The following is a 17,513-nucleotide window of genomic DNA, read 5'->3' as shown; positions in this document are numbered from 1 at the left end:
GGCTGCTATGCATTTTTTGAGGTTCTTAGTACAATATTGCCTGTCTAATTTTCAAATGTGTAATTGCTTTCAGATTTGCACAGGGATGGCCGTTTCAGTCTTTTGCAGCAAAAACGAAGGGCCTCGTGGCGCATTGAAAGAGGTTTATTATGACATGGGCTTTGGTGGACCACAGTCCGCTTTATCAGGTGGATGAAGCTGATGCTTTTTGTTTTTTAAAAAGATTCTATTTCGATAAATAAAAGTGGGTACTCAGCATGTCTCTCACACACAAACCCATCTCGTTTCTTTCTCATACAGCACTGCACAAAGCGTTTCTCATCGCCGAACGTGTTCTGGACGCGCGTGGGATTGTTCACAGGATCGTTCGCCTGTTAAATGCGGGCGGAAATTTGCAAACGCAATAAATGCAATAGCAAACGGTCGTGGTCGTGCAAGCTGTGCAAGAGCCGGTGGCGTGTTCATAATCCAGGACAGATTTTTTTAAAGTACTTTTTATTAATTTTTCATAAATAACAGGCCATATTAATAAAATACCAAATCATAATACAAGTAAAAGAGCCAATTAATTCAGTTCCGAATTAAACACTTGGATGACTTCCCTTGTTCTGGTTATCAGGAGTTGATGTGATTCCTTGGCCCTGCTCCAGTCCTGTTAATCGGCCCAAATACAATAGTTCCGATCTTAATCCTTTATTTTAGCAGCTACTGGTCTAATCCAGGACAGCCTTGGGCCGCCGCCGCCTAACGCCCTTCCTCTCCTGCGAGGGAGTCGCGCGGCCCTTTCTTCCCTCCCGCGTCCCGGAAAGACCCTCGCGGGATCTCCGGCTCCGAGACCTCCTCTTTCACGGAATGGCGGCGCTTCTGTGACAGGAATAAAGGGAGCCCGAGTGGCGCTCCGAGTTCTTCTGTGGGAGAAATAAACCTCCTACATCCGGGGTTTGTGTTGTGAGGCCTGTGATGGCGGCCTTCCTATTGTCTGCTCCCCCCTTATTATTCACTTCAGTTTTATTTTATTTATTTATTTCATTTCAGTTTTATTTGTGATTTTATCGTTTTGTAATGTCTTGTTAAAACTGCTGCGGACCTGCTTTTTTGTTTTTTAAACTGCCCTGGGATTACATGAGGGAAGCTGAGGCAGTCCTAACGAATAATAAATAAACGCAATAACAACAAGCAACACGACCGAAGGGGCTGACTAGACTAGCGGAATAGAAAAGACGCCACGCCGCCACCGGCGGCCCCTCTATGTCCCCCGTCCGCCTGCGTCTCTATGGTTTCCTCTAGCAAAACGACCTCAAGGCGAGGGAATGCGCGCGCACGGCGTGAGGAAGGGAGGGGGAGAGAAAGAAAACTGGGGCGTCGGTCACGTGGCCGCGCCGCCGCCGCATTCCTTCCGTCGGCCATTTTAGGTTGGCAACCATCGAGGCGGCGCCATTAAAGTGCGAGAAAGGAGGGAAACGCCAGCAGCCCGCGCTTGGCACGTCGCCGCCGTCGCGGTTTTCGTCGCGGTCGGGCAGCGCAGCCCCTACTGACTCCTCTCCCCCCCCCCGCCTCGCAGGATCCCGCCTTCTTCTTCTCTCCCCCCCCCCCAACAAACCTTCGGTGACGCTCCTCTCTCCCTTTTCCTGCGAGACCAGCCGGCCGAGGCACCATGTCGGAGCAGTCGTTGGCCGGAGATGCCGCTGCCGCGGAGGCTTCGGAGCAGGCCGAGCAGCCTGAAGGGGCCTCGGGCAACGGAGGCGGTGGCGGCGCCGAAGGAGGTGGCGGCGGCGGAGGAGGAGGAGGCGGCGGCGGCGGCGGCACAGGAGAATCGGAGGGAGCGAAAATCGACGCGAGCAAAAACGAGGAGGATGAAGGGTAGGCGAGCGGGTGGTGGAGGAGGAGAACGACGGTGGGCCTCATCCCGCCTCGCGTTGACCCGCCTGCTTACTCCCGAGTCGGGAGAAACGTAACCGGCGGCATTATTTCCTAGGGGAACCTCCTTTTCCCCTCCCCAAAATTGGTTCTGCTGCCCCCTCAGTGGTGCTTCGCTTCCCCTCCCCCTCCCCGGGTAGTGTTAGGATGGAGAGGCGCGAGTCCTCCGGGGAGGAAGGAAACGGGGGTCGTGGACGCTTTATCTGATGCTTTTACCTGATGGCTTCCAGGTCTAAGCGGGCGAGCGGCGCTCCTGCGCCTCGGGCGACTTCCGAGGAGCAGCTGCCTGTTGCAAGAGCGATCTCTTCGTTTCGCAGCCTTACTTTGCTCCGGAGACGGGTGGGTGGGGGTGGGTTGTGCCTATGTGTTTCTGGTTTTATGGCCCTCGAGACCTTGCCCGTAGGGTCTGCGTTAGCGAACCCCGCGTGGCTTCTTTTTTATATATAAAGAAAGAGTGGCCCCCGTTTGCTTCGGCAGCCCTGCCGACTTTGTAAGGGAGAAGAGTTGGAAGTCACTCTCGGGTTGCAACGGAGCAAAATGCATCTAACGCAGAGGGGGCTGCATGGTGCGAAAGTGGATGCTCCGGTGTGCATGGTCTGGGCGCTATAAAAATGCACTAAAACAGCCGTCTAGAAGTGGCTGTCAAATGCAGACGATGGCTTATGAGCCCTGCTGGTTTTTGTTTGTTTGTTTTTAGCCCAGGATGCGTGAAAACAAAGAGTTGTGGCCTCGCAGAGAGTAGACGGTCACAAGGCTCATTGTTTTCACTGCAGATGGACTTGCGCTGCTACCTCGCTAGAAATGGCGCGAGTGGAGCCCATTCTGTGCAAATTTTCAGTTGTGTATATTGTGCAAAAGACAGTCATATAAGCTCATGCAAGAGCTTGGTGGTACACATTCTGTAGCTTTCAAAACGAATGTGATGCTTTCCACTGAGCTCTCTTTTGTCCCGTCATGAAATCTACTTTTTACTTGGTGGTCCCATGGCATTGTCTTTATCTGTGCCTTGTGTTAGTGGCTGCAGAGATATGTGGAAATCCTGGGTGAAAAGCCCATCCCCACTGTTTATAATGAGGGTATCCACTATCTGGCCGAAGGTTGCATTGTCTTTCAGTGGATTAGGTTGGTCACCTAAGCAGCTTTCTTACTTTGAGACTTTTACAGTGTGGAAAGGATAACACTATGTTCCCTCAACTAATGTATATTGCATGTCTTATGTAATGCATGGGAGAAAATGTTAACAGGATAGCTGAGCAGTATCCTTTTGTAGCATATACATAAGTAATTTACTCTGGTGATAGCCATTCATTCATTTGTACTTCCGAGCCTAGAGTTTTGTAATGTGGTTTCCCTGGGGATGACTTTAAAGGTTTCCATTTATTAGCTTGTAAAATAAGAAGCAAAAGGTAGCCATGTTCCCCCATATGGGGGAAGAAACCTCTAGAATCCACAGTTGGGCAATATTTTTATTAGCACTAGCTAAAATGTAACAAAAATGTGGCAAGCTTTTTGGAGTTCTGGATGGCTTTAGCAAAACAACAACGTTATAATAAAACCACAACTTAAGAGACAACCAAATATATATATCACAGAACTAAGCAGCTGCCAAGTACATACTTTAAAGTGGCCAACCGTAAAGCCAGATCTTTAAAACTGGGACAGAAGAAAAGCCTTAGCCAGATGCTGAAAAGACAGCAAGTTGGGTGCCAGGTGGCCTCCCTAGGGAGATTATTCCATAGTGTTGGGCTCAAAAATACTGCAGCTCTCCTGGCTGGGCTATGTTATTGAGATAGTGCTAGTTAAGGCATACTAAGTAACCTAAATCACTGGGACTCAGCATGATGGTCTATGCTGCTATTTTATGTGATAGGTAAAGGTAAAGGTACCCCTGCCCGTACGGGCCAGTCGTGTCCGACTCTAGGGTTGTGCGCCCATCTCACTTAAGAGGCCGGGGGCCAGCGCTGTCCGGAGACACTTCCGGGTCACGTGGCCAGCATGACGAAGCTGCTCTGGCGAGCCGGCACCAGCGCAGCGCACAGAAACGCCGTTTACCTTCCCGCTAGAAAGCGGTACCTATTTATCTACTTGCACTTAGAGGTGCTTTCGAACTGCTAGATGGGCAGGAGCTGGGACCGAAAGACAGGAGCTCACCCCGCCGCGGGGATTCGAACCGCTGACCATGCGATCAGCAAGCCCTAGGCGCTGAGGTTTTACCCACAGCGCCACCCGTGTCCCTATTTTATGTGATTCTAAGTTCAAATATGAGCATCCATTTGCTATTAGCATTAAGCCTGGGCTGTTGAGACTGTCCCTCAACTGTGGAGCACTCTTGCCTTTGAAACTAATCAAATGATGGTTCCTGGTTTATACAATACTGAATGAGTGCTACTGAGAACCTTAATAATAATAATAATAATAATAATAATTAATAATTTTTTATTATTTATACGCCGCCTGTCTGGAAGGCTTACAACATATCTAAAACCATGACAAAAACATCAATCCTTAAAAACTTCCCTAAACAGGACTGCCTTCAGATGTCTTCTAAACGTCAGGTAGTTGTTAACCTTGACATCTGAAGGGAGGGCATTCCACAGGGTGGGTGCCACTACCAAGAAGGCCCTCTGCTTGGTTCCCTGTAACTTTACTTCTCGCAGTGAGGGAACCAGCAGAAGACCCTCTGAGGAGAACCTCAGTGCCCAAGCTGAGCGATGGGAGTGGAGCTGCAGGGTTAACCACTTGTGTTAAAGCTATGTCCACATAGGTTGAACCAATTCCTTTCTGGGTAGCTGTTTTACTGCCATAATATATAAAGCAGGCCGTAGCCGACTTTTGAGCATCTGTACACGTGAGTAGTTTTTTTTAAAATGGGCTTTGCTCACGGTCTTTGGAAAGAATTGTAACCCCATATTTATGCCTCTTGCCTTCTTTGGTCCTAAAATGCTGTCTTGGCATGATTTAATTAGCAGGAATAATTTCTTCCTATACTTGTGAAATCTTTTCATTTCTGGCCTTGCCTAATACAGTAGTAAAGAATGTAATATGCCTACAAGATGATCCAATGACATTCCTGCACTGCTAGTAATCTTGTTTTCTGTGTGATAAAGATAGCAGATGTGCAACTGGATTGCAGTTTCATTTTGTACTGAAGTGCTCTGAATCTGTGAAACTCATTTATGCTCTAAACCTGAAATGGGTTAACAGTCAGAACTTCCAGAAGGGAACTCCGAAAATTGTAATACTTTTAAAGATGCTCAGTGTTAGATTCATTAGACCAGTGTTTCTCAAACTTAGGTCCCCAGCTGCTGTTGGACTACAACTCACCATTCCTGACCACTGGTCCTGCTAACTAGGAATGATGGGAGTTGTAGTCCAGTATAAGCTGGGCACCCAAGTTTGAGAAACACTGCATTAGGCATTCCGTTGTCTACTAGATTACAATTATTGGACTTCTTGCATGGAAACTGTAACAGTTAAACCTGTAGGAGTTTGCATTCCAGGTGTGGTTCTCTAATGCACCAATATCTTCAGTAAGCAGGGAGGCCTGCACCACAACATTATCAGTAAAGGCAGCTGTTCAAATAGTACATTTGAGTTGTATCTTCCACTTGGAGTGCTCAGAGCACCATAGAACAAACCAAACTTGTAAGTATCCATTCACTTGGTGTGTTCTTAATAATCCTGTGCAGGTGACGAGACAGGAAAGACCTTGACAGTTCAGTTCAGTGTATCACAAATTACTGAGCATGAACAGCCCAATACAAAGGTTGTATACTAGCAACCTCTGTCAAATTATTTGCAAGATTGTAACAAACATGCCAAATTAGTTTTTTTAATACAATCATTAAAAAGATAGGGGGGGAGCTGGTAAGTTTGTCTTCCACATTCACTTACATACCTGTCTTCAAATTTATTTATTTTTGCATGAGCCTATCTTGAAAATAGCTTCAGGGAGGCCAAATGGCCGAAATATTGGGAAATTTTGGAACAAGATGGAGACAGAATAAAATTGCAGAGCTTTGAAAAATTGAAAAACAAAGTGCGAGATTGGCTCCATTATTACGAAATAATGGAGGCATACAATTTGGACAAAAAAAGTTGGTTTCCAGGTGGAAAAATCAAAATTGGAAACAGAATTATTAGACCCAAAAATTAAGAATTTGTCAAGAATGTATAACTTGCTGTTGAAATGGAATACTCAGGATGAAATGGTGAAATCAGCTATGATTAAATGGGCACAAGATGTTGGACATAACATAATGATGGCTGGCTGTTATGGACCACAGGTATGAAATTCACAGCATGTAATTAAGAGAAAACTTAATGAAAATGATTTATAGGTGGTACATGACACCAGTCAAGCTTGCAAAAATCTACCATTTGCCCAAGAATAAATGTTGGAAATGTAATGAGACTGAAGGTACATTCTTTCACCTATGGTGGACATGCCCAAGGATTAAGACATTCTGGGAGATGATTTATAACAAAATGAAAAAGGTATTCAAATATACCTTCCTGAAGAAACCAGAGGCCTTTCTCCTGGGCATGGTCGGCCAATTGGTGCCAAAGAAGGATAGAACTTTTTTATGTATGCAACAACAGCAGCAAGAATACTCATCGCGAAGTATTGGAAGACACAAGATTTACCCACCTAGGAAGAATGGCAGATGAAGTTGATGGACTACTGTATTTTTTGCTCTATAAGACTCACTTTTCCCCTCCTAAAAAGTAAGGGGAAATGTGTGTGGGTCTTATGGAGCGAATGCAGGCTGCGCAGCTATCCCAGAAGCCAGAACAGTAAGAGGGATTGCTGCTTTCACTGCGCAGTGATCCCTCTTGCTGTTCTGGCTTCTGAGATTCAGAATATTATTTTTCTTGTTTTCCTCCTCCAAAAACTAGGTGCGTCTTGTGTTCTGGTGCGTCTTATAGAGCGAAAAATACGGTATATGGAATTGGCGGAAATGACTGGTAGAATCCGAGACCAGGGAGAAGAGTCGGTGGAAGAGGACTGGAAAAAGTTTAAAGATTATTTACAGAAATACTGCAAAATTAATGAATGTTAGAAGAATGTTGGAATGAAGATATATGGCTTTAGTAGAAATGTTATAAGGAATTAAGTATAAATAGATTAATAGAATATTAAAGGGGAAAAATAAGGTCAGAATGTTAAGATAATTTTAGGATAGAAAACAGGAAGATGGAAAGGAATTGCTGAAATAATTAACGGAAGTGGAATACAAACAGGGAGGTGTGAGGAGGTCGCTGAAATAAGTGAATGAAAGATAAGATATTGAAATTATTTGATGTGTTTTAAATTGCTTTTGTTTTGTTAGTTTTATGTGTTAGTGTTTTGTGTTAGTGTTATGTGGTGTTTTTGCATTGTATTGTATTGTCTATTCTTTTTGTTGTTGTTTTTTGTAGTGTTTAAATTGTTGGAAAAGCAATAAATATTATTTTTTTTTAAAAAAATATCTTGAAAATAGCTTCAGGAAGCCTGCAGCTCTTATGATTTCTCTTATTGCTCTTAGTTAGCGCTCAGCCTTCCGCGGAGGTGGTTCTTTTTACGTGAAAGTTGCAGCTCAAAGATGGGATGTTACTTCTAGCAGCAACCCATATTGCGTCACATGGTGTTTCAGGCACAGCTGCAGTTAAAAGGTGCAGCCTTAAGATAAGGAAATCCCTGACTGAATGCAAGGTGGTGAAGGGACAGCCTCCTGAACAAAAGTTAGTATGTGCCTTTTTCCGGTACAGTTACAACAGTGGGAGTTGATCAGTGGGCTGTCCCCCCCCCCCTTTCCCTGTTTTAATCTCAAAACAATTTAGGCTAACCCTTCCCCCAAGCTCTGACTTACTTAAGTATTATTCACTGTTCATTCTGTGGGGAGTGGTGGACATGTCTCGACCTCTTTGCTTGGAAGTAGCTCCTGGGTTACATACTTGATTTGGGAGAGGTCTGTCATCATTGATAGCAGTGCTGTCTTGTGTGAAAATCATTGTAATCACAAAACTAGTTCATACAGGACTTCTGCAGCTTTGACTGTCATATTTATTTTTTATTTTTTGGTCTTGGAGCCTGCTGCAATAATCAACCTGACTAGTTTGTGCACTTCATTGCTTTTATACCATACAAACATTCATGGGGTTGGATCCAGGCTGCCCATTAGTGGAAGGGTTGGGGTTAACTTTACTATTTCCTCCTTTCCTTTCTGCAGTTCCCACGCCCTTCCCCTGAGATCTGTTCCCGAGGGAGGGGCCTCTGGAATAGCATTCAGTGTTGCTTTGGAGGCTTAAGAGGGAATTGGTGAAACTTTCCTCCCCCCTTTCCCTTCCGCAAGGAGGAGCATCCACTGCAATCCACTGGGTTGCAGAAGTATATTCACTCACAAATTAGCAGAACTGGAACTAACACATCATTAGGATTCTTGATGCTTGGTGTAAAGCTTTTATTGTTGACGTTCTGCATTTTAGGCAACTGGTTTGTATTTGCACTAGCCTGTAAGAAACCCAAGCAGTTCACAAGAGAACAATAGAATCAGCCAGCTTTGGATGTGAAATTTAAGTAGCACCACTGGTCTCCGACCGCAATAAATTATCTATCTATCTTAGTAGCACCAGCCAGTTTATGTGGTTACTTCCATGTCAAAATGGCAGCGCTATATGTTTAAGTAATGTTCTAGCTATTAGAAGTACCTTGGGCTGCTGAGATGGGTGTTACCTTGGGATATGCTGGGATGGTAAAGGGGAGTAGGGTTTTGCTTTTACCGTAGCATTCTTGTTGCAATTCTGATTAGTTTCAGTAGTGTATTCATTATAAAAGGGGTGTGTAGCCCCTTTTCAGATGGCTTGCCAGTTGTCCCCCACACTGCTTGTTTTGGCAGGTACCTAGGTCTATGGGTGGGAGAGAACGGCAGGCATTGCTTTGGGGCAGGTTATCTAATGGCTATTCACATTGCTCTGCTACTGTTCTAGCAAAGTCCATTAAAGTCTGAACGTTTGTTTTCTTCTGAACATCTGAACGTTTGTTTTCTTCTGCAGGAAAATGTTTATCGGTGGCCTCAGCTGGGATACTACAAAGAAGGATCTTAAGGATTACTTCACGAAATTTGGTGAAGTTGTAGACTGCACCCTGAAGTTAGACCCAATTACAGGGCGGTCCAGAGGCTTTGGGTTTGTGCTGTTCAAGGAAGCTGAGAGCGTAGACAAGGTATGTGTTCAAGATGCTTTGTCATTGTTGCAAGAATTCAGAAAAGATCTATGCTAGTTCTTGCTGAGTATCCAAGGAAATAGAGTTTAAGATGCCATGTTTTTTATGCTTTATTTTTTTACAGGTCATGGATCAGAAAGAACACAAGCTGAATGGAAAAGTGATTGATCCCAAAAGAGCAAAAGCGATGAAAACAAAAGAACCAGTTAAAAAGATTTTTGTTGGTGGGCTATCTCCAGATACGCCTGAGGAAAAAATAAGGGAATACTTTGGAGGTTTTGGCGAGGTAAGTCACCTGCCCAGTCTGTTTATATTGAGTTAGTTTGGTAATTCCCCTACCTCCAGAACTGCTCAGAGTGGCTGATAGAATCTCCTGAGCAACTTTAGGGTATGTATAGCAGTGGGGAAGGGAAATAGACACTATTAGATACCACTCATACTTATTCACAACTTCCCCCAAAATATTTTTTGGAAAACAGTTTACTGACGAAAATGGGGCGAGGATTTTTTTGGGGGGGAGGGCAGAATTATTTCATCGCTGTAGGGCAAGTTTGACCCCCTGTTCAAATGCAACTGTTGGGAATAATGAAACTCATGACAGTTGGCATACCTAGGAAATCTCTGCTTGGTATTCCTTACAGAAGCAGCTCTGAGAAAAAAGGTCCAGCTACCCAATAAGAAAGCTGTCCCTTCGTGGTACTTTTAATCTCTTGTTTGCATGTAATTTTTGCGATGCTACTTTTGGTTCTTTGTTGTCTCCACATTCTTACTACCAGTTTCTATCCTGGCCTCAGTTTGAGGACATAGACATTTAGTTCATCCCTAAGAACTATCCTAAACCAGGTGCTTATTGGCTCCTATTGACTTCCCCCTATGGATCAGTTTAAAAGCTGTGTTGTGCTGTTCTGGATGTTACAGTTGTATTGGGGCTAATTTGTTTCCAGAGCAGTAGGGTATACTACCAGCTTCACTGAAATCAATGGGAGGCTTGCCCTGAGTTCAGCAGGATGTGGAGTGCACTGTTTATTATTGCTTCAGAACAAAACCACTGCCTAATTGACCCAGCCAATAAAAGTTCAAATTAAATATTAGAGTAGTAATATCCATAAGACAAACTGGTTGAAATTTTTCAGTTGCAGGCCAATTTCTTTTGAGAGCCTGAGATTTTATATGTATTCAAAATTCTACTGCAGGCATTTTTCTCTAATGGTTAAATTGGCTCTGAACAATTTAATGTTTCTGCAATTAACATAGTTTTCTTTCAGTAATTTAGTAATCCATTGTGGGGCGGGGTTACCTCTGGGCACTTTCCTGGGTGCAGAGGCTTATTTCAAACATTGCAGCAAACCATGAGCAAGGAAACCTACCGTGACTTAGTATGATGTGTGAATGGACAAATCATAGTCATACATTCTGAAGGCCATTTTGCCCAGAGACTTGGGTCTTGAGCAGGAAAATGGCTGTAAATAATGGCTTCCCTGCACTTCAGTTAAGACTATGGTTTGGTTTCTATTTATGGTTCATACAATCATTGATGGTGATGTTTCAATTTCAGCTGACTACTTGCATCCTGACTACTTGCATCCTCTATTGTTCTTATTTAATATAAATTTTGAAACAACGCTCTTCGTGTGCTTTTAGCTATAAGCTGTTCAAAATACATACTTTTGTGTCATCTGTGTATCTCTTGATCAGGTGGAATCGATAGAACTTCCCATGGACAACAAAACTAACAAGCGTCGTGGTTTTTGCTTCATTACTTTCAAAGAAGAAGATCCAGTGAAGAAAATTATGGAGAAAAAATACCACAACGTTGGTCTCAGTAAAGTATGTTTCAAGCTATGATTCCAAAGCACCTCCTCTTTAGAAAGAGAATCCTGGTTTTGCTTGGTCAATAACAGCCAGTTATTATCAAGACAGAAGAGTTGACAAGAAAACACAAAGGGAGGAGTCGCTGGTGGATGTTAGGGGTTAAACATTTGTTTAAAAGCATGCATGCACACACACAACTGTTAGAAATATTTTCAACTCTTCTGTTTTGAAAAAGCACCGCATTTTTCGCTCTATAAGACGCACCAGACCACAAGACGCACCTAGTTTTTGGAGGAGGAAAACAAGAAAAAAAATTTTTGAATCTCAGAAGCCAGAACAGCAAGAGTGAAAGCAGCGATCCCTCTTGCTGTTCTGGCTTCTGGGATAGCTGCGCAGCCTGCATTCGCTCCATAAGACACACACACATTTCCCCTTACTTCTTAGGAGGGAAAAAGTGAGTCTTCTAGAGCAAAAAATACAGTACTTTGAAATCATCGCTATGTACTTGATATAGAGCTTAGTTATCCAAGTGCTGGTCTTTATGTAGTTGACGACACCATCCATACAGAAGGAGGGCGGTATATTAGCAGGCTTGAGGTGAACCCCAAAGGCTTGCAGGAATGCACACTTCTTGCGAGAGGGAGGGGGAATCTGAAAACAGCCCAGTGAGGACTGGGCATGGGATATTGACTGTGCTGAGGCCTTTTGTAGGGCAGGGCGAAGGGTGGGACAGAACCTAGAAAACCAACTGCTTGTGACATTATGCTGGGAGTGGATAACTGTATGTGGCCAGTAGGCCACACCCTTAATTCCCCATCTTTTGGGCCAATGTCAGTGGGTGGGCTGGGATACCCGCTTGTCAAGGTTCAAAGGGGCTGCACCAAACGCTTTGCAGGTGCGCTATCAGCGTAAGCCTACCTTCAGAGGCGTTTGTTCATTTCAGTTGGTGCTGGTAGTGGGAGGTAATTTGAAGGTCCTTATTGCTCCTTTATATGGGACACGGGTGGCGCTGTGGTCTAAACCACAGAGCCTAGGGCTTGCCGATCAGAAGGTCGGCAGTTTGCATCCTCGCGACGGGGTGAGCTCCTGTTGCTTGGTCCCTGCTCCTGCTTACCTAGCAGTTCGAAAGCACGTCAAAGTGCAAGTAGATAAATAGGTACCACTCCGGCGGGAAGGTAAGCGGCGTTTCCGTGCGCTGCTCTGATTCGCCAGAAGCGGCTTAGTCATGCTGGCCACATGACCCGGAAGCTGTATGCCGGCTCCCTCAGCCAATAAAGTGAGATGAGCGCCACAACCCCAGAGTCGTCTGTGACTGGACCTAACGGTCAGGGGCCCCTTTACCTTTTATTGCTCCTTTATAGCTGCGTCTTTCCCTGTCCCACACAGGTGGGGCATGGTATTGTGAAAATGGCCTCTCAAGCCAAATTGGGAGTAATTAGGCCCTCGAGCCAGAGGTTCCCTACCCCGGATTACACCATTCAGTGTAACATTGCAAGCATTTAAACTTCAGTTTATGCTGGGTAGTTCATAATTTTGGAAACAGTATTTACTTCTTCTAAAAGAGCAATCCCTCTTCTGCCAGTGACTGGTAGATAGGCTTATTTGGAGCTTGTAACTTCTTACTAAAATGACATAGTTTCCAAAACTAAAACTAAGTTGTCGCTTACCAGCAAAGATTTTGCTGGTTAAAAAGATTAAGTTAAAGCTCCTGAATGTTGAGCAGCGCCTCTATACCTCTTCAAAGCTCAATTCTTACTAGTGTTTTTGTGAAAATGAAGATTTAACACTTAACTATAATATAGCTGCAGTTTTTACCTGCTGTAAGTTTTGTTTAACTGGAGGTGCCAACTAATTCCTTAAATTGCATTGCTATTTTTGATGAATTTAGTAGTGTTAAAGTAAATGGGCATTGAACCTGAAAGAGCTGCTCACTTGCACTTTGCAGAAATAACTATTACTTATCATTCTTTCAGTGTGAAATAAAAGTAGCGATGTCAAAAGAACAGTATCAGCAGCAGCAGCAGTGGGGAACACGAGGGGGATTTGCTGGAAGAGCTCGTGGCCGAGGTGGAGGTAAATTTTTTATTTAACTGGCACTGATACTTAATTCCAGTACCTGCTCGAAGATCTGTTCTCTCTAGTGCATGTTTTTCAGCTTTCTGTTTTAAAAATTCCCCAAGCATCTCTGTGAACTCAGTGCGCCTACCTGATCTACAGCGCCTGGCCCTAGGCATTGAATCTTTTTATATTAACTGACAGTCCTTTTTAACAATTCAGGATTACAAGGAACCTGAGTGGTTGCTCACAGAATAAAGTTATACTTCAACATAGTGGAAAGCTAGCTAACATAGCTTGGTGTTTGGCACAGTGTAGCTGTTGCTGAACCATACATAACACCCAGTATACTTAAAAATAAAATAATTTACTTGGAAATTCAGTTCACTGATTTCAGTGGAATTCCTTCCAGTTAAGTGTGCATAATAGCACTTTATTTCAAAGACTTTAACCTTGCCAAAAAGGCTTCTAGAGCAGCTTACAAAGATCAGTAGTAAGAGTAGCACATAAGCCATGAGAAAGAAAGGAGAACAGCAAGTTCAGGCACCAGTTCTTACAGTGCAGTTCCTACAGTGATCAGCTTAGTTCGAAACCTCCAGTAGCCTGACAACTGAGAAAGGCCCCAAAGCAGCTAGGGTCTCAGCAGAAGGGATGGAGTAGCCCAGCTGCCTTGTAGAGTTTAGGACTGTTCATTTTAGGCTATTCCCCCCCCCCTTCCCCCAATGACCATCTCTTACTTCTGTTGCAGGCCCCAGTCAAAGCTGGAACCCCGGATACAGTAATTATTGGAACCAGGGGTATGGCAACTATGGTGGATACAACAACCAAGGGTATGGTGGCTACGGAGGTTATGACTACACTGGCTACAACAACTATTACGGATACGGAGATTATAGCAGTAAGTGTAGATATGCTTTATATTTTGCATACCAGCAAATGCTGTTGATTCGGGTGATGGCTACCAAATCAGAATCCAGGGTGCTTTCTTTCTAGTGTCCGAAAGGCACAGCTGAGTAGCACTTTAATGGAAAATGCTAGGCTTCTGTTTTTAGCAGAGGAAATCTGTTTTAAGTAATTTGAAAGGCGGATCAATTCGCTAACGGAACACTGCACTTGCGTTTTTGGAGTGCCCTTTTGGGAGCTGTCCTCGGGATACGTCTGCACTGCAGCCCTTCTGCAGCTCTTTTGTTTTTTCCCTCCCTCGTTTTGTTCCTGTGTTGCTCTTTGGGCATTCACCTAAAACAGCCAAGGAACACCAGAGGCGTGAGACAGCCTGGAAGAGAAAAAGGCAGGCTCAAGCCGAAAGCTAGTGCGCCTTCTCAAACAAAACTTTTAACTTGGAAGGTGGTAGACATTGTTCTTCACAACGCCTGCACACACATTCTCAGTGATCCTGGCAGAAAGCTACAATCTTTTAGATGCCTTTCGGTGATAACAGTATTAATCAGGCATATAGTGACTTGTGCCCAGTACCTAGTAATCAAGAAGTGGTATTGTTTTTGTTTTAAATAGGCTTTCCATGATGGCACCAAGGTTGGACTTGTTAGTCTGCACTTAAATTCATACTGATTTGGCTTATTGACATCCGATGCCCTATTAAATGTATTTTAGGAGGGGGGATTATTATTTTATGTTATGAACTGCCCTGAGATCTGCAGATGGGTGGTATACTACTACTACTACTACTACTACTACTGCTGCTGCTGCTGCTAATGCTTTTAGAGCCCCATGAGGTTGCAGATTAGTCTAATTACAAAAGAGGTCATATTCTTAAGGAAATTTTTGGTCATTAACTTGAAGTTGCTTGCTCTCCATCCTTCAAAACTTCTGGTGAGACTTGAACGTCCTTCGTTATTACTACCACCTTCTGAGAGGAGATTTGTTGGAGTACCCCCTTTTAACCTGACACTGCCTGCTTTTATTTTGGAGATCTTAGCTCCGCGGGAGCACATACATCCGGTGCTATATGAGCTGCACTGTCTCCTGGTGGAGTACAGGATCAGGTTTAAGGTTCTGCTTTTAACCTTTAAAGCCTTATACAGCCTAGGACACCTCGTACCTACGGGACCGCCTCTCCTGGTATGCCCCACGGAGGACCTTAAGGTCTGCAAATAATAACACCCTGAAGATCCCAGGCCCCAGGGAGATTAGGCTGGCCTCAACCAGAGCCAGAGCCTTTTCGGCTGTGGCCCCGGCCTGGTGGAACGCTCTCTCACAAGAGACCTGGGCCCTGCAGGATTTGACATCTTTTCGCAGGGCCTGCAAGACGGAGCTGTTCCACCAGGCCTTTGGTCGGGGTTCAGTCTGATTCTTTTCTTTCTGTATAAGAACAAGCATTAAAGAGGCCTCCTAGCCCGCTCACAGGTCCTTTATAAGACCAGTTGGCCCTGGAGAATATTAACCATTCTCAATTTTACCTGGGGGCTGCCATCTGTCCAGATTTTAATTTGCTCTGAACTAATTTTAAGATGTATTTTAATTAATTGATTGCCTGTTCTTATGTTCTTGGGTTCTTTGTATACTGTGTTAGTTTTATGATGTTAGCCGCCCTGAGCCCGGCTCCGGCCAGGGAGGGCGGGGTACAAATAAAAATTTATTATTATTATAGAAGTCTTTAATGAATCACCTTGTTGGGCTGGTGAAGCTTGCATGGCCTGCTTCTGTAAAAGTAGTGGTTTGTCCCTATTTATCTTGGAATTGACAGGCATAAAAGAGGGCTCCGCTGTCATATGTGTGGTGCTAGCACTATGTGAAGAGCTTTCTTGAGGATCTAGCCTTTTACAAAATTAATAGATGGTCTTAAAGCTCAGTGGCCTCTTTAACTTCCGTGAGCCTTAAATTGCCTTTTCTCCTATTTAGATCAGCAGAGTGGCTATGGGAAGATATCTCGGCGAGGAGGTCATCAAAATAGCTACAAACCATACTAAATTATTCCATTGGCAGCCCACCCCAGACAGGTACGTCCCTCATTTGTAAGCTGCGCCGTAACTTTATACTTAATAGTAGCTGTTTTTGAGTACATTGCGTAAGATACTGTAATGATTGATGTTTTAAAATTTCGCAGCACCCAGAAGTGCTTACCGTAATGTAACGTAATGCCTTTGAAGATAAGTAACCCAGGCGCTCTTAAGCTTTTGCCTTTTGCCCTGTAAATTAACAAGTCAGTAAAGTTAACAGGTAAAGTACTGCTAATGGGTACAAATTAAGGAATTGCAGCGAAAACAGTATTGCCTACTAACTCTGATATTATACCTTGTTTGTACCCGCCAGCGGGAACTTCCTTGCAGGCCCTGTGTCGCGCTGACTTCCCGATTCTCACAGGCCCGCTCAATGCGGACAGGGTACGAGATGCTCACGCTCTCGAATGCTGCCGTTTGGTATGGTCTCTTCCAACATCCTGTATCAGCATTATAATAAAATGGATACTTCAAGCTTTGCCTTCACTTATTTCTTTGCTTGTAAAACTACTTGTAATGTAATTTTTAATGCATTTTTTACAGGCCCAGTAATGGTTAAATACGTCAGCTTTACTGAATAATTTTAACTGTTTGTTCTTCTAAGGATACAGCTTGTCTCTGGATTTTCCAGTCTTTAATTTTATATTTTATTAATCTATTTTAATGCTTGCTTTTCCCATTTTTATAGACGTTGTAGCAGTAATTGCAAGATGTTCTTGAGCTGAAGTCCTGTTGTGTCAACTCCTCTAACTTCTCAATATTATATACATATATATATACTACATGCACCTATTTATAGTATACCTATTTTAATAACCCTTTCTCCTTGTTGTATTTCTCTTAATGGACAAGTAGTGCTGTTTTAGCTGGCAATTATAAGTCTTTAACAGAAGTGTTTGGGCCAAAAATAGCCACTTGCTAAGCTACTACCGCTACTCAGTGGTGGTTGAGCATTAAAGGGTTTTGGGGAGATCCTTTACGGCATTTCGTGAATAAACAAGTATTTCTTGAGTAATTTCAGAGATGTGGAAAGACCCTTTTCCAAACAGTGGTGCACATGTGGATTTCCAGCTCATGGACTCTCCTGTTCAGCTTTAAAATAAAAAAAGCATATTTGATTAATGTTGATACAATATTTACATAGTGGGACATAGGGGTATCTAAACACTTTCTGTAACTTTGGCTAGAACTTGTGGCCTTCACAAACTGACCCCTCTTTCTTTCTCTCTAGGTGGACAAGCAGTATTCTCATTTGAAGATTCATTTTGAGGCGGCTCAGGCTGCCTGCTAATAGCAGTTCAAACTAAAATTTTTGTATCAAGTCCCTGAATTGGAAGTAAGATGTTGGTCCCTCTGAAGTTTGATTGCGTTCTCATTACAACAGAATTGCTTTCACCGTCTTTTTTTTTTTTTTTTTTTGCTACGCTTAAGGATCAATTTGATTTATGCCCACGCCCATTTTGTTCCCCAGTATTGTAGAACAAAAGTCTTGTGTTTAAAGCCCAGTGTGACAGTGTCATGACGTAGTAGTGTCTTACTGGTTTTTTAATAAATCTTTTTGTATAAAT

General features: G+C 43.6%; 1 protein-coding gene across 5 annotated transcripts; it reads left to right on the top strand.

The window, feature by feature from the left end:
- Positions 1-911: 911 nt before the first annotated feature.
- On the top strand, positions 912-17,512 carry HNRNPD (heterogeneous nuclear ribonucleoprotein D). Of its 5 annotated transcripts, XR_014515589.1 has the most exons (9): positions 912-1,860; positions 8,953-9,121; positions 9,246-9,407; positions 10,817-10,948; positions 12,907-13,006; positions 13,737-13,886; positions 15,848-15,945; positions 16,259-16,365; positions 17,177-17,512. XR_014515589.1 is itself a non-coding variant. In XM_083458987.1 (8 exons), exons 1-7 carry the CDS (start codon positions 1,655-1,657, stop codon positions 15,913-15,915), a joined length of 987 nt encoding a protein of 328 aa, XP_083315113.1. In that variant the 5' UTR covers positions 912-1,654; the 3' UTR covers positions 15,916-15,945; positions 17,177-17,512. The 5 variants fall into 5 exon arrangements, 3 of the variants coding, with proteins under 3 accessions (XP_083315113.1, XP_083315114.1, XP_083315112.1); XR_014515590.1 differs by having other exon boundaries at positions 15,848-16,365; XM_083458987.1 differs by lacking the exon at positions 16,259-16,365.
- The last annotated feature ends 1 nt before the right edge of the window (position 17,513 follows it).

The sequence above is a fragment of the Podarcis liolepis genome (genome assembly GCF_965112155.1).
Source record: "Podarcis liolepis genome assembly, chromosome: 9".
NCBI classification, from domain to species: domain Eukaryota; kingdom Metazoa; phylum Chordata; class Lepidosauria; order Squamata; family Lacertidae; genus Podarcis; species Podarcis liolepis.
The sequence above is the reverse complement of the archived record's forward strand: the minus strand, read 5'-3'. Positions and strand labels throughout refer to the sequence as shown.